This window comes from Lipophrys pholis, assembly GCF_963383615.2.
Source record: "Lipophrys pholis genome assembly, chromosome: 1".
In the NCBI taxonomy this organism is placed as follows: Eukaryota; Metazoa; Chordata; class Actinopteri; order Blenniiformes; family Blenniidae; genus Lipophrys; species Lipophrys pholis.
This window is the reverse complement of record NC_137635.1, coordinates 42,262,783-42,279,793: the sequence shown is the minus strand read 5'-3', so window position 1 is coordinate 42,279,793 and position 17,011 is coordinate 42,262,783. Positions and strand designations below refer to the sequence as shown.

The following is a 17,011-nucleotide window of genomic DNA, read 5'->3' as shown; positions in this document are numbered from 1 at the left end:
AGAATAAGACGCTGCTTTCATGTACAACAACAGCGCTACAAATGCAAAGCTTCTTCTGGATAATATAAGCTATATTTTCTATGTCCTGTGATCACGACTGAAGATGTTCTCAGTCATCACTTAAGGAAAATAAGCTCAGTGTGCACGCTGAACCCCAAAGAAGCTAAAACTATAACGATTAAGCAGCAAAAAGATTAAAACATTCATATGCCAATATGCAGCGGTGCTCAAAAAGCTTTGAAGCCACTAAAATCCAAGCTCAGGCCACCTTAAATCCACCACTTTCAGAGCTATATTATTATTATTATTATTATTATTATTATTATTATTATTATTATTATTATTATTATTATTATTATTATTATTATTATTACTATTATTACTATTATTGCTAGCCAGAAGGAGCTATACTATTTAAAAGTACATGCATGATTTTTGTTAGTTCACCAACTGAGCAGACGCTAATGCTGCTAAGCCAATCGAATGGCTTTGTTGGTCATATGATTCGCATAGTTGTGTCACAGTAGGGTCCAACCGGACCACCCAGAATGAAGGAACTGTCAAAACCTCCAGAAGTTATAGTAATTATCTGGGAGATCAACTATGACGAGGGAAGAAATCTAAAGAGTTTTAGGACGTAACGCCTGGATTTTCACCAAGAGCAAAACGGGATGTTTGATTGTTTTTTTTTTGTTTTTTTTGTTTGAGTCTGAACAAAAACAAACAGCTCCTGTCTGACAATGTTAATGTATCATCAAACATATCAATTAGTGAGTAAAATCTGTGGTTTAACTCAAATTATCGTCGGTGTCATTGACTGTAGTCTGCAACACACACATATATATATCACTGAGCCATGTAAGAGGTGTGAGTACTACTCCATATCTGAAAAACTGTCAAGAATTGTCCACAGCTATTGAGTAATACCTTTGACAAAGGCTCACGGGCCTAGCACCCCCTGTAAACATTGTAAAGCTTCAGTGAAGACCAGAAACAACATGTTAGTCCTTTTACGTAAAGGTTTTGCTTGGTGCAGCTGTAATGCCTATCGAAGCGCTCACTATTGTTGCTTCCTCGCACCATGAAGTTTCCTCTCCTACTCCGATGATCTCATACAAAAAGCCAGTCTCACTCCAGTTCGTCTTTTTTTTTTAGTCACCGGGCTTCTCAGAGACCAGCTGAGGCCAATTTCACCACCCACCTCTGGCAGTATGTACAACATTACATGTACTTTGAGAAAAAAAAAATACTCAACATTCATTAACCTTTCCGACGCGTTTCTTTCAACCACTTTGTTATCACCCCCCCCTTTTTTTTTCTGCTCTCAACCATCCTGTGCAAATTAACTCTGACCTCATGTGCACTTTGACTCTGGTCATGAATTGCGACACAACTTACGGACAATCGTAACTCTTGAAGTCGTCAAACGTAACAGACACTCAAGGGACTTTTTACTCACATTCATAAAAATTCACGAGTTTGTGAAAGACAAGAAAGACGTCACTTGACTCAAATGATCAGATTCTATATGAGATGATATTCTGAGTTGGTTTAATTTAGTGTCAGTACCAACTTCCTCCATTTCAATATAACCAAATAAATGAACTTGTCCCATCGTTGATGTTGACCAGTTACGGACCTCGATATCTCAACTGGGATGAGTGTTCTCCTGTGGTCCTGCTTTTCCTCATGCTCATATACTTCCTGTGACCTTACTCTGGTATCCGGGTGGCGCCGACCTCTTCTACCGGACCCTCTCTCTTGGTTTCCATGGCAACCTCGGTGTAAGTGACGGCCCCTCCAGATGACTCCTCCCCCTTGCCCGGGAGCTCTGACTCAGCTTCGGCGCCCTCCTGGCCCTCGGCGACCACCCGCTCCTTCTTCAGCTTGATGCGGAAGGCCTCTTTGCTCGGCGCCTTCTTGGCGATGTTCTCCTTCAGCCGCTCGCCGGACTGCTTCAGCCGCTCGCCGGCCTGGTGCATCTTTTCCCTCCTCTCGGGCGGCATGACCTTCTCACCCAGGTTGTGAAACTTGGAGCCCAGGTTGTCTTTAGTTTTGTTCATGCTCTCCTTGGAGAAAGCAGCCTTCAGGGTCTCCGTGCTCTTCGCCATAGACTTCTTGATCCGAGCAGCCCGGGACGGGTCGGCCTCCTCGACGCTCAGGTACTCCTCATCAGAGGAGAGGTCAGCAGGGATGTCGTAGGAGTCAGGCTCGATCTCCACCCCCTCCAGTCCGGGATCTTTGGGTCCCTTGGTGACTGCCACTGATGGGACCTCTGTGTCACCCTAAAAACAAGAGAAAGATATATAAGAAAGATAAAGTAATTTTGGATTAACTGGAAACAGACATTACTGTGTGCCAGACCACGCCACAGGACTAACGGACAGACAAACATCATCTACAAATTAGGTTAAAAATACAATAAGAATGAGGAAACCTAGACATAGAACCTACAAGCCTTTTTAAATTTTTCCACTAAAAACCTCAAATTGAAGACTCTTTAATCTTTTTTTTTTTTTCTTTTTTTTTGCAGTGATAACATTTACAATGGGATTCAAATGTGCTATAAAGTGGTAGATTGAGAACCCTTAGGAAGGTCAATTTATCCATGAATTTAAACATTCTGAATATATCCAAGTTGACTTGATGAAGGTACTTCACAAATCTTTTTTTTTTTTTTTAATTAGCAGCCGTGTCAGTCACATGGCCGTGTGGAAGAGTTCTTGGTCGTAGTGGTAAAAGTTTTGGAACTTCTTGAAAAATCTAGTTGCCCATTCCTTCAAAAGTACATTGTGTAGGAATTAGAGATTAGGTGTGGAGGTAGCATTGACAGTTGCTTGCCGGCTTGAGTCATTGTTGTATGTGTGGTTCCTTTGACGATTGTTTGCGCCTCCTGCTGTGTTTTACAAGGTTGGACAAACTTTTTAGATGGGCTGAACACCGCTCTTTTACTGATCACGTGAAATGCAATGGAACATATGGACATCCTTCAGACTATATCACAAGGGTTTTATTTTCACAATCTTTTGGTTATGTTTTGTTGTGTTAAAATGTACTGTTTTTTTTTAAGTTGAAACGTCGATCCTGTTGAAGAGTAACAAAAGCATTCACGTAGTTATCTTTGTGTGTGTGTGTGTGCGTGCGTGCGTGCGTGCGTGCGTGCGTGTGTGTGTGTGTGTGTGTGTGTTCTTCATACTGTAGATATTGCTCAAACATTTTCTTCTCGCTCTACTGTTTTGGAAACAGCTTTCTCAACACTTGGTAAATGTTTCTGATATGATTGCAATCAATGCGGAATACAACTTCTGGAACCACTGAGACTTGTTTATGAATAGAACAGCATCATCCAAACAAAAGAAACACTATAGAGAAGCGGCTCACATTTACACTCACAGGCTTTAAAACACGGTGCAGCGAATGCGAATACCAATGTCGCTCTACTCTCTATATTTATATACGCGTCGTTATCGAGCAGAGGGCGTGGACTATACATATTCTTCTTATAAATTCAGCACAGACCAGAATAACTACTGTAACCATGGTAGCCCTAAACAAATAGGATGATAACGGAGAACTTTGAACGGACTAAAGAAAATAATATAGCATTGTTGTTATGACCTCTTGAGCTGTTGTTTTTTTTGATAACTAATGACAAAAAAAAAAAATTGTAGTGCCAAACATATACACGTCACATACATAATAAGTGCAGATGACAGAGCTATCCATGTGCCCCATCGTTCCGTTATATACTGACCTGATCATCGAGTTGATGGAGGCTTAGACAGAAAACATGATATTCTGCTGAGATACTCTGACCTGCAGCCTCCTGCCTCCTGTCTCTACCGCCGTGATGAGATCAGGTTTTTCTATTTTTACAGACGAAGAGTAACTTAACCTCATTCAGACAGGAAACTGCTGGCAGGGACAACTGCCAGTAATAATAACCACGCCATCTTTCATGTGGCCAGTCAGAGCTGCACAATCACACTGAGGAGTAACTGGTAGATGGACTCTTACTTAAAGCACATTTTATCGCTTGAGCAGTCTCAAGGCGCTTTCAATGATCAGTCCCATTTGTCCATATGCTCACACACTCAGCCGCCATACAAGACGCTCGCTCAGTGTCTTGCTCAAGGACACTTCAGCACCGCTATTCCCACTGAGTCACAGCGGCCCAGAATTCACATGGAAATCTTGGCTAACGTTAATGATCAGTGGAGTGTCGGCATGAAGGGATGGTAGAGTATATTAGGTTTCATTGCCTCTGTTAACTGTTGTTGGTTCTCATCTGACCTCCGGTAGAAGAACCCATCAACCAGATCTTTGTTTTCATGATTAAATAAACACTATGTAACATGTTGGTTTAGTAGGTTGAGAAACAAAACAGAGGAAATATCATATGCTATGTTAGTCTACTTACATACAGAACCTATATGAACCCTCTGCATTTATATCAGTTTCATACATTGATTTCAAAAAGTTGTCTGCAAATAACAAAATTTGAAATGTCATGGTCGGGACGAACCAATCTGCAGTTTCTGCAACATTGTGGTGCAATGATGCACAGAAATCTGTATATTAAATGGAAATTCATTCCGTTATCATTAGTTTTTGCAAATGACCTTTCTCATCAACCTTTTCCGTTTTCCGCAAAAAATAAATTATTGAAAAATGGAGTCAAACCAAAGGTTGGTTGGAGGGTTTATAGGAATATGCATGAAAAAAGTAAAATAAAAATGAACTTCGACAAATTAAGTTCATACAATATATTGATTTAAATCGTAAAAAAAACCCAACAAAACTTTCCTCTTTTTAATTTTTCAAGTGATTGTGTCAAACAGTAATTGTTAATTTTCCTGAAGCATCACTCACTTGTATTTACTGGCCAAAGCAAACAAAGCGGCCGCAGGAGGAAACTCCTCCCAGGCCTGCTCCACCTGCTGTGCCCTACAGGTGACTTTGGATGTGAAAGCCAATTAATCCTAATTAAGCTGCAGCCACCTGCGATGATCACATGCATTAATCAAGGAGGAGTCGTCGGAGCGTGTCCAGACAATGTGAATGACACAATAATTACACCGGCTGGGAATGTGGGGCGATTTGCTTTCTAATAAACCGGAGCATCAATGAAGAAGCGATTTGGGTACCTTAATGGTCATCAGCGGTGATGTGTGAAAAAAGGCTGTTTTGATTAACAGACAATGTCGAGAAACTCATATCAGAAAGAGACAAGAAACGTATGTGACGCAAAGCAAAACAAATAATTGAAACTACATTTAAAAAAGAAAAAAATTTGTTTGAAATGACACACTCGGGACGTAGAAAGTTAGAGGACAAAATGACTTTAAATCACAAAAAAATGACCATGACGGACATTGATAGTGAGGGGACATAAAGGCAAATGAGTTAACTGAAGGGTGAAAGCAGATGAAGAAAAGTCTGAAGACAGGAATTTTTGATAAACAATATATCTTTCTCTTATATATTGATCATCTGTGAAGTGTTTGCTTTGGTGTGTTGAACGTATATTTTGTGTTGTAGCACGACGGGGCAGAATTCCAACTTCTGAAATGCGACAAATGATTGGTTGAAATGATTTGATAGAGATTTTGGAATTTAGAACTAATAATTCGGTTAGTGTTGTAGTCGTAGCTGAGGTTCACATTGTGAACACACGATCATTGCTTCATGCTGTTCATGGTGGAGCTCTCCTCATCCCGCCGATTGGGGGACTCCTATTTTAAAGCCTTAACAGAGACAATTGTGAGGCACAGTTTGTGTTTGTGAGATACATTCATCATGGATTGATCGGCTAATAATCTCAGGGCGGGGCACCGGTTGACTTTACTGTCCCACTGATGATAAATTGACCAGCCCCACAGATATACACGTACACTACTCATTCAGGATATCTCAGGATGCTATGCAGCATTGCTCTATTTCCTGGGTGACCTCTTATTTAATTGTGTTTGCCTGTCGGCCGTATGACTCAGGACCTGTCACGACTCATCCTCTCTCATTGCCACACAGCAGAAACATCTCAAACTTAGATCCATTAACTTCCCCAAAATTACAATTCGTCCTCCAACGGCCAGCGGTGTGAACAACAGTCAGGACGGAGCGGCCCCGGGTATAGAACGGCAGCCATTTATCTTTTTCTTATTACTGACCTTCGTCCGGCCGTCATCATTCAGCCACCGGCGACGAGCGTCTTTAACAAAGCTGCTTCCCTCTTAAACGTCCACAGAGCCGAGGCTCTATATTAGGACACGCACGGAGGCCTCAGAATATCCGACAGCACATCAGTCAGGAAGAAACTCAACTGTGCAACTGTCTTCTGACCCAAGCGAAGTTAACCTGGGCTTGGAGGGCAAGAGCACAACGTGATATGCTGTATTACAGCTGGGAACACGAGCAGTAGACATCTTGACAAGGCTTTCATTCATTCGGTTTTGTCTCTGTATCGTGTGCTGAAGCAGGTCCAACATGAATAAGTTCACCTGCAGGGGTCAGATTTTTATATGGTGTACATATAGGAACTCAGTCAAGTTTGGAGGTTTTAAAAAAAAACAAATGCTTTTGGTAAGGTGGGGATGAGCGAGACTGTGAAGCAGTTCAGAATTGGCATTTGCATGTGTTTTGGCTGTTTAGCTTGCACTCGGAAAGTGTTGATTAATGCCTGATACTGATACAAACAAACCACAAAGTCTAATGACCCCAAGCAACTGTTTTCTCCAGCTGTATTTGCAAGTAACTCTGGCAGCAAAAAGCAACAAAAAAATGTTGTTGGAGGAGCCTTAGATGGGTTTGACCACTATCACTTTCCCCTCTCATCAGGGCATGTCCAGATGTTTTTGCAGCCAGTAGCAGCTGAAACAACAGCTGGAAATACAAGCGGCTGCATAAATCACCATCATTTGCTTTTGGCTTTCTAACGATCAGTGTTTTCTTTTCCCTTGAACTGAAAAGGACAAACACGGTTTCACAAACGGCTCCTTTGCCATTGCCGAGGTTTTCTAGGAGCCACGATAAGACGTGACATGAAATGTGGACGTCAACATCATGAGCCCACCTTCCACTGACTCATACAGCAGAGCCTTGGTATGAATAAAGTGTGTCTCTGTCCATGTTGTGGTCCACTTTCATTCACTGTCTGGTCAAAGTAATCCATTTTTATTTTGTCCTCCTTTCCTGCTATTCCACATAGCAGTTTTTCCGGCAGCAGGTCATGCTGACTGACACTCTGCCTCTCACTGTATATTGACCCCTGTGATAAGCTGCCATATCAGACCCTGATGCGGGTTGACAGCAGTTTATGGCCTGTCCCCACTGGCAGTGAGGGAGAATGCTGTGATCCCAGAATAGGTTTCTCTGTCACGGATCCACAGCAGCTGTTAGCGGCACATAGAGCTCCGGTTACTATTCTGAAGTCTCGACGATATTGAGGACAGAAGCTTCACTCGACGCTGAGCTGCGAAGACAAGGGTTTGTCTCGGTTTGGACCGCATCATTCTTATATTTGCTTGAAAGTAAAATTTTAAAACACAACTGAAGGCAGGTTTTACTGCAAGTGCCTGATTTTGATGTACAGTTTGTCTTTTATGTCGCTTTTACATAGAGGTGGTGCCGATGGATGAGTACTAAAAGTCATGATTTATGAAAAAGCTGGAGGATAAAAAATCTTTTGAATTTTGACATTTACAGAAGCCACAATAATAATTGAGTCCACCAATGAGATCCGAGTTCTAATTGTGATCTAAGGCTTCATATCAATGATAACTCTTCATGAGATTTACATTTGATCAAATGACACAATGATTAACACAGATAAATAGCAAATAACCTGATATGGGACAAAAAGGAAAGCTCTCTTTTCAGAACATTACACTTAGTCAACCTAATGACATAAACATATTTGAATAAGGCAAAATTTTGAAGGCTCAATCCTCAACAATTTACAACCAAGACCACAATCAAGAGATGCACGTAAACTCTCGTGTTTATTTTTAGTCATCTAGAGCAACACCAAACTCAACGACTCCGTCACTACTTCCTCTGTCAAGGAAGGATGTTCGGATTTTAGGAACGTGAGAAACGATTAAAAAGTAATGTTTGAGTGTGGAAAGAGGACAGAGTGATTACTACAAACACTCGTCTTTACCACCAAGTGCATAAAAGTGTCATCATCTCCCGATGAAAGCTCACGTGGTTTCAGGTTGTAATACCACTTTGAACCACAAGATGGTGTATCGAGTCACTTCAGTGTTGAACGGCTCTAAATGTGCTTTTACCAATATGTATTGTGATTTTAAAAGTAATACTAGTTAAAAGCAACATGAGGGCATTTATTTCTGTACAAGGTTATTTATGATCAGGAAAAATATGCTTCAATCGCTCTAAAAGATATTCAAACAACTAGAAATGAACCAACATATGGCAAGAATCCTGACACACCTCCGACAACCCAAATGTCTACTATTGAAGTTCAGAATTTGACATCACTCTCCTCTTGTCTGACCAAAGTTGAACTCATACAGCCTGGAGCGATAAGTGGAGCGTCTTTGATCAGCGTTAAAAATCCTTCAGCTGAGAAAAGCTCTTTTTTTTTTTTTCATCAGCTGCTTCCACAGAAAATCCTTATTTAATAGTATTATAAAGTCTGTCCATCTTTTCACCAGCAGTCGTGTCCTCAATCACCACAAGTGTATCCAAGTACTCTTAACCTCAAGGAAGGCATCGTGCCTTGGAAAATTCTATGTATTGTTGAGGTTTATTTTTCGACCTTTAATGTGACGAGACGACTGGATTCTATTATGTACTCATGCGGGAGCTGGTATGGCTTAGATTAGATTTGATCTCTCTGAATTTAAGAATTTGTTTGAGTGTTTTGGATTACAGATAAAACTCTGAAGTCAACCACCTTGTTTTCATGCTTTTTAGGTGACCCGATTAACACGCCCATTGAACTCGTGCCCCTTCAACATAATGAGGGTGCTTTTCTATAAATTGCCAGTGTGGCAGAGTCGGAGGCTCTTAAGAGTTTGAACTTCAGCCGCCCTTCATTTCCTCACATCGCTGCTTGCCCTCTCACTACAACCGCTGCTTAATGAACTGAGTCTGAGTTCATTTGGGATAAGATCTCCGCTCAGAGTTTGTTCTCCTTCTTTTCTGATAATTACGCTCCAGTCCTTTGGAAACAGAAACCTTGATGTGCTCAAACTCAGACTATCCAGAAAACTTCACATAAACATGCAATTTTTTCAAGATCCCTGCTTTTTTCACTCTTGCATTTGGCGTACTTTGAAATGGTAGAGACCTTGATCATTGGAGTTATGAATTAAGAAAAGATTTTCTTAAATTCTTCACATTCATTTGAATATAAATGGCAGCAAATTAAGCAATCATTTTACATTCTTTAAGTTTGATCTTTAAAAACAGATGTGAAACACTTTACATTGTAAGCATTGTGAATCCTTCATTGTTTTTTTGTTTCTACCATCGAACTCACCCCTGACCTTTACTGCTGGAAGTCCTTGGATTAATCACTTTCTTTCTTGAAAGAGTCAAATAAGAGTCAAACATTTTATATTGAAAGCTATTGAATGGTATTGTTATTGCCCTGATTAATTCTGCTCAGGTTTTCATTTGATTCAGAAGAAAAGATATAGAGGATTTATTTTTTTTTAGAAGTATGACACATAGATCCTGTGCTCACCTGGTAGATGACAACTCGAAACTTGTTGCGTGTGAGCAGCTCGTCCTGTGTCGTTTCCACCTTTTTGACTCGAACATTTTGCTTCTCCACGCGGGTCCGGACCTCCTTGACGTTGGCGCTGACCTTTCGGGTCTTCTGCAGGAGCTTCTCCACGGTCCCGCTGGTGTCGTTGTGGTCCTTGGCCAGCTTCATGACGTCCCCCTGGATGGTCTTGATGTTGTTCTCCAGCTCCAGCTGACGCTCCTCCATGCGCTGCTGGCAGGATTGGACATTGTCGATGATGCCGGCCACACGCTCCAGCAGGGACAGGATGGTCAGGGCACTGATGGGGTTCCCGGCCTCGTCCTCCACACCGACGATCTCCAGTTTCTCCTGTACACCAGCCGTGCGATACTTGTGCTGATCCATTGCAGTGGTTCGATGAATCAGGTCTTAACTTTTGGTGTGGTTTTGGTAAAAATGGAGAGGACCCGTTGGGGTTACCAGCAAGGAGACCGGAGAGGGGCAACACCCAACCGCAGTGACCCAGACTCAGGTCTGGGGAGAGGAGAGACCCGAAACTCCACCTACTCCTTTTAAAAAAGGCCTCAAAATCCAAATGGGACCTGAAGTCAGCCCCCATCGGGATGAGATCCAGGCGATAAAGTTTGCAGTGCTCACACGAACACCCACCAACCCACAGCTAAAAATAAAAACTTTTTGTAAGGCGACACTCTGACATTTTGGGAAGTAGGGGACGATGAAAATCTGCATCCAGGTGCTGGCCCGCTATGTTAAACCAACGCAGGCTGATTCATAATTTTCCGATCGTAGAGTGTGTTCATGTCAGCAGCTGTGAAACGTGTACATCAACGACAGCTCCAGAGTTGTTTGGAGGCGACTGATGCGGGGAAACCTCAGTTGTCTGCTCTGATTACACGGCGCAGGAATGTTTTCAGGGGATTAATCACTGCAGCGCTGCCTTTTTTAAAAAAAAATTCTTAAACTTTCCCCTGAGTGGTGGAGTGAGATTGAGATCTGAAGCTCTTTATAGAGATGACTGACAGTTTCAGAGCGTGAGGAGGAGTATCAGAGTGACACTATTTTAACACCCGCTCGTCTGAACTCCCACCACACACAGGGCTCTATGGAGTTTGAACGCTGCTCCACGTGCAGCGCGTCTGGTAATTTGTGGTATTTAGTGCTCTTTAACTCACAGTTTGAGAGCGTGAAGCCGAGGTCGTAAAACTCTCGATACAATGTGTTGGAAACCGTTCTACGGTCTCTTTGATGACATCTCATGAAATGATTTTAATCCTCTGGTCTCAGATTATCCTCCTCTGCCTGCAGTGCTGGCTGTCGAGCGGGTTGACTTCCAACCCCAAGGTCCATGGTTTGATCCACCATTTTTTATTTTTTTTTGTCAAGCAGTCCTTGGGCAAGACACACGCAAATTGGCCATGATCATTCGTGTATGATTGGATGCCTTTGAAAAACAGTGAAAAGCACTCCGATTATTTTGTGCTTAAGTGAAGTTCAATTAAAACACTGTAATATGTTTTTCAAAAGAGCAGGTTCTCTGCAATGTTATTTCTTTGAATTAATGAGACAAATGGAAATACATCTGCTTAAAACCAAGTACCTCATTTACTCCAAATTATCACCTCTTCGTTATATGTATTAACCAGATACACAAATTTCTAAATGATTACAAATGCTTGTTGAAGACTGTTAATGAATGTAATAAACATCTTTCGGTTAAAGTTTAATTGTCTAGGAGGCAAACCAGATCTGCATTAATCATAATATGATTGTAGCCAGCTTGCGCAATGCTTGCATTTACATAAATAGGTTTTTTCTGATATATGTATATTTTTACTGATATAGATGCTTTTATTTTCTCTAGAAGAATGAATTAAAGAATTCAACAAACAAAGTGATGCTATGTGATGTGTTAATTTAATCTGTGGAGGATTGCGAGTCTTTTTTATCAGGTGAGATTTCCCCAAGTGCTCACAAAAGGTACAAAGGAGTCAATAAAGATCAAGAACTCCTCAATCACACACTCGAACAAAGGAAATTCTCTGTAAAAAGAGAGTTGATCCAACATCAGTCACATCCTCGGTTTATTCGGTTTAGATGTTTTTGTCCCCTGCTGCGTCTCTGCGGTGTATCTGAAAACAGACGACACCCAAACCATGAGGGGTATTTAATGAATACTGTGAAGAATATGCATTTATAAAGCAACTGAACCAAACTTGATGAATGAGGTTAATGGATGACGCTAAATAGGTGTGCTTGATGGAGTGTGTGACTGCCTCCGTCTCTGTATTTGCCCTCTGATGGACTGGTGACCTGTCGAGGGTGTACCCTGCCTTCACAGGGAGCTCCCTGGGATCGACTCCAGCACCCCGCACCGCCCGAAGTTGGATGAAAGGAGTGTAAAATATGGATGTAAAGATGTTATAAAAGAGCAGTTTGAAGTGATCTGACTGCTGAATCAGTTCGACTGAAGTCAGCAGCTGCTCCTGTCCCTAAATACCCCACTCCCACACAACCACCCACCAACGCCAGCCTTTGCCTCTATATTTAGCCGCGGGAGCGTTCCTGAGGCCCCGCCCCTGACAGAAATGTGTGGTTGGCTTATTTTCATATGACGAAGCCGTGACCCCTGCTCAAGCTTCTGCAGACAAGCAGCTTTTAATGAGACAATTAATGATGTATTCCTTTCTCTGACAGGTGGGTGGGGACAGATAATGATGGCTGAAGGCCATATTCAACCTCAATGGCCCTCATTTTCAAAACACAAGCTCTCAAAGCTTCTGTAATGGGGCCCATATATTCATGTTACTACAAGTTAACACATCTACATAATGCAGCTGGTAGTTAATGGATCAAATAATTATTAAGAACAATTATATATATATATAGTATACGGCAGACGGACCCATTGTGGGATGACCCATTGTGAGTTTGATTGATCATAAGATAAGAAATCAAACAGTGTTTCCAAATTAAAGATACTCCTGATCTGATGTTGGTTATTATAGCACAAACATGGTTAAAATGTAGGACTTCAAGTCTTCTACTGCCATCATGTACAGATTTTGCACTAAAGTTGACGTTACGAATGGAATTAGGACATAGAGTCCCTGTGGAGGGGGAAAACTATTTTTTTTTCCCTCTTGTGACCGATCACAGAGGATGTCTCAGTAATTTGTGTTTCTGCAGTCACATAGCACACATACACACATCTTGTTCAAAATCATCCGTAAATCATCATAGGAACGTGGTATATGCTGTAAAATGAGAGCACCGTGAGAAGAAGAGACACAAGTCAAAGACAAAACAAAAAAGAAAATCACAGAATGCAGAAATTAAAAGCAACATTTTGAATCAAATGACACATCGGCACGAGGGTGTACATTAAAAAAAACTTGTTCTTTTTTTATTTAGTTAGAGACCAAAAATAGCCCCTCAAGAGTCTACATGCAGAATATTAACATGTCAAACACATTCTAGTCACATTTAGAGAAGTCACGGCTGCGATGGTTGACAACAAGTAGAAACACGTTGCTCAGCGGAGGAGTGGGGTGGCGGGGCTGACCTATGACCCCTGTAGACTAAGACGGTACGGGAAAAACTCCCGTGGCAGAAACTTTTAAATCAAAAACACACAGAGAAGACAAACCTCCCTGAACTAGTTTTTTTTTTTTTTCCTTTCTTTTTTTCTTCTCCTTTTTTCTTAAACCTCAAGCAGCCTTGCAATTTCACGTCTACTTCCTCTTTTATAAGATCAAGCTTCATCATCTGGTCATTTCTCCATAACTTATGGAGGTAAAAACAAACAAACAAACAAAAAAAACCTTTCTTACAACGCATGAATACAGAAATTAAACCACATCACTCCCAAGAGGCAGGTTGTTTCTATCTCTCTTTCTTATTAACTACTGTGCTATTTAGCAGCTGACTTAAAAAAAAAAAAAGAAAAAAAAAAGAAGATGCTAGAAACAAATGTTAGAAATAAATAAGATAATCATAGACTAGCCCGACAGTTAAAATTGACATAAAATTCTCTGAAACATCCGGCCTGTTATCCCAGTAGATAGACGAGAATGCAGTCTGCAAATGGGTAACCACACCCACTCCCCATTGGTCCCGCCCACGACAATGTGACCACGCCCACATCCCCTCAGACACACCCATCTCACCAGCAAACATGCCCACTTCTGACAATAATGGGAGTGACTGCAGTGAAGTGGATGTCGACTGTGGCCGATTACAGAGGCTCCATCTTTGTTCTGCGAGGAGCTGGTAAATTGTTTTTGATACCAATACTTGTGTCATTATTGCGACTTGGAAACTAAAATACTTTTCAAAATCCAAACATACACATGTGAGCCTGAACCCCTGCTCACAACATGGCGCCTTTTCCCGCACACCCATATCAAAGTTAACATTAGATCAGCCTGCCTCCTGACTCACAGATGCTGGTCTGGCTTCCTTAATACGCATTGTTTTGACACCGAGTCATTAAAGTTCAGTAACCTCTTCCCTTACATTACACCCTGAAGTGAACATTTTCTAAGCATGAATTGAAGAACGAACATCCCTTGGATGGTTTGAAGAAAATTTAAGTTTGAGTCTAGTTCAACAGCAGTGTGCAGCTCAGTTGATGCAAAGGATCCACTTCATCCTAATTAAAAGCATAACCTCTGTCCTGCACAACTAATGTCTTTTTACACTCCAGTAAAATCTGCTTTGTTGCAAAAGCTACAGAGAGCTTTACACTTGTTGGCGAGATTGTACACCTAATTCTTCCTCTGATTCTCTGTAACGAAGGTGAATAGACCAATCTGAGCGTCACCTCAGACTCACAGTATGCACAATGAAGTACGTGTAGCAGGAAAAGATAAACTGGGAATTTCATTTAACTGAAATATAATTAATTCGAGCCATCAATGCTCACTGCTGCTATGCTGCTGTTACCTTTGTAGTCTGGGCCTTTGGCTGTAAAATCACTAAAACAAGTAAATTTATGAAGGTGAACATCGGTTAAAAAGCAAAGTGGGATTTTAGTGAACGCTTCCTTCCAAACTCTGCAATTTGCTGTTGACGCATGAAGCTGCAATAAATTACACAAATGTACATGCAAAGTCTTACAGATTCAGACTGTGACCTCGTGAAATCAGGCGCACAGAAAAAACAGAGCTCATCATGTCCATACATAAACAATTAAATGTGACTGTTGTTGGACCAATCCGCACGTAACATGTGTCTGTAGTCTGAAAGAAGTGTTTATTTAAAACCTCATCTTGTAATTAACTGCCAAGCAGGATATGAGAATATGAGAACTAACAATTCTGGGAACATTGTCTAAGGTCGGAAGAGATTAAAATCCTCAAGAAAATGACAAGCTATATCATTTTTGACCCAGTATTTTATACAATAAGCTTTAACAAGACTACATTATTTTCTATTCAATGAAGTTTGCCAAGTTGCCCGAATGTGTTGTCCTTGAGTGTTTTGAAAGGTGCTGATAAATAAAATGTATCAATATTATCATTATTAAATGATTCAATGAAGAATTAGATTTACTGACTAATGTGACTGAAGGACACCTCCCCCACCCCCCCCATAAAAAAAAAAAAAAATCATAAAAGTAAGAGGTTGTCCTCTTATATAAAAAGGAATGTGCTTCTGCAGTTATGTGACGTCTGCGTACAACATTTGTAAGCCAATTCTGTACTTATGTAGCTGTGCACCGCTGCAACTCGGGGAAATGAGGCAAAGTGTGGAATTGGTTGGGGTTTAAGAACGAGACATTTAAGAAGATACACGACGAAGCCTAAATGTGAACGTGGAGTCAAGTTTTGAGCATTTCGGTTGTTGATTTTGAAAAGATACTACTTTTATATGTTACGTGTGGGCATAAAAAAAAAACAAGAATCGACCTTAAGACTTCCCAACGTTTATGCTAATACATCCTCTCAGTGTGTGTCGGGAGTGTTTTAGTACACGTGTCATGAACATGTTTGTGAGATCCTTTGTGCTTGGAGTGAATGTCAGAGTTGAAATAAAAGACAAAATCGTTTTGTTCACGTTGAAAATTATAAAAAAAAAAAAAAAAAAAAAAAAGGCCTTGATTACATCCATCTGAGCAAACCAGACTTCCTCCATTAAACATGAAAACACCATTAAAAGTTGACCTCAGCACTGGAGGTGCTGAAACATTCCCGTCTCAAAGCCGTACAATCAGTTGAGTGGCGTCACTCCCAACGCTTCCTAACATTGATAACGTCAACACATTCTTTTTCTACTTTTTCCTCACCAGCCAACTGATTTTCAAGCCTTTACACATTCGTCTTTTCAATGCATTATAAATGAACCCCCCCCCCCCCCCACCCCCACACCCCACACCCTGCCTTGGACGTCGCCTTTCATCAGTCAGAGTTTTTGCATCTCACACCACCATCGGAATAGGACGGGGACGGGGGTGACGTCAAGGCAGACAGCATTTCCTTTGAAAAAGTTAAAACTACACCACGATACACAGTTTTCACGAGTCATGCGAATATACAGGAACTAGGATTTAGGACAAAATGAAACAAATCAAAAGAACAAAATCTTGAGTAAAAAGTAACCCCCAAGAAAAGAAATATCTCAATTGTAATAATAATAAATTAGTAGCTTGTTTAAACAGTGAAGTCTTTACATGGACTTTCATACCAAAAGAATAAGTGTAAACATTTCTATCTCACTGGCTGCCTCCTCCTCCTCCCCCCCCCCCCCCCCCCATACCTCACACTCAAAACATTAAAAAAAAAAAAACTGCATTTGGTGATCAGCTGCACATTATTAGTAAAAAGCGAAACAGAGGGGGACAAACCAATAATATTTTCAATAAATAGCACATTCAAGAGGGGCAGACGTTAGTCTGTTAGCCAGCTTACCATAAAGCATTCAATGAAAAGTGTAAAGACGCCTTTCTAACGTAATCAGGACAGCAGACACGGTGGCGGTGGAAGAGGACTGCGGGTCGCGTTGATTTGGCTCCTCGTACTTGGCGTCGGCCAAATAATGAGCCAAAAAAATCCATCCGAAACAAAAAAAAATAAAATAAAAAAAAAAAATGTGGGAAAATAAGGCCCCTTAAATAAATAATTGTATTCTTTCATTATATGGTCCCCCAAGAGAGAGAGAGAGAGAGAGAGAGAGAGAGAAAAAAAAAAAAAAGATGACCACTTCTACGGTTAAAAAAATGGTATTCCCACGTTGTACGAAAGACTTATCAAAAAGAACCACCAACAAACGCGG

At 41.0% G+C, this 17,011-nt stretch overlaps 1 protein-coding gene across 1 annotated transcript; it reads right to left on the bottom strand.

The window, feature by feature from the left end:
- Positions 1-440: 440 nt before the first annotated feature.
- Positions 441-10,254, bottom strand: cavin4a (caveolae associated protein 4a). The gene is made up of 2 exons (XM_080479614.1): positions 9,716-10,254; positions 441-2,285 (listed from the first exon to the last, which is right to left on the bottom strand). The coding sequence occupies exons 1-2, from the start codon at positions 10,121-10,123 to the stop codon at positions 1,713-1,715; spliced, it is 981 nt and encodes a 326-aa protein (XP_080335740.1). The 5' UTR covers positions 10,124-10,254; the 3' UTR covers positions 441-1,712.
- Between the last annotated feature and the right edge of the window lie 6,757 nt (positions 10,255-17,011).

Coding starts and splice junctions, on each gene's coding strand:
- cavin4a (XM_080479614.1), bottom strand. CDS start 10,123: ATGGATCAGCACAAGTATCGCACGGCTGGTGTACAGGAGAAACTGGAG. Junction 2,286..9,715: donor TTCGAGTTGTCATCTACCAG/GTGAGCACAGGA, acceptor TCTTGTTTTTAG/GGTGACACAGAGGTCCCATC.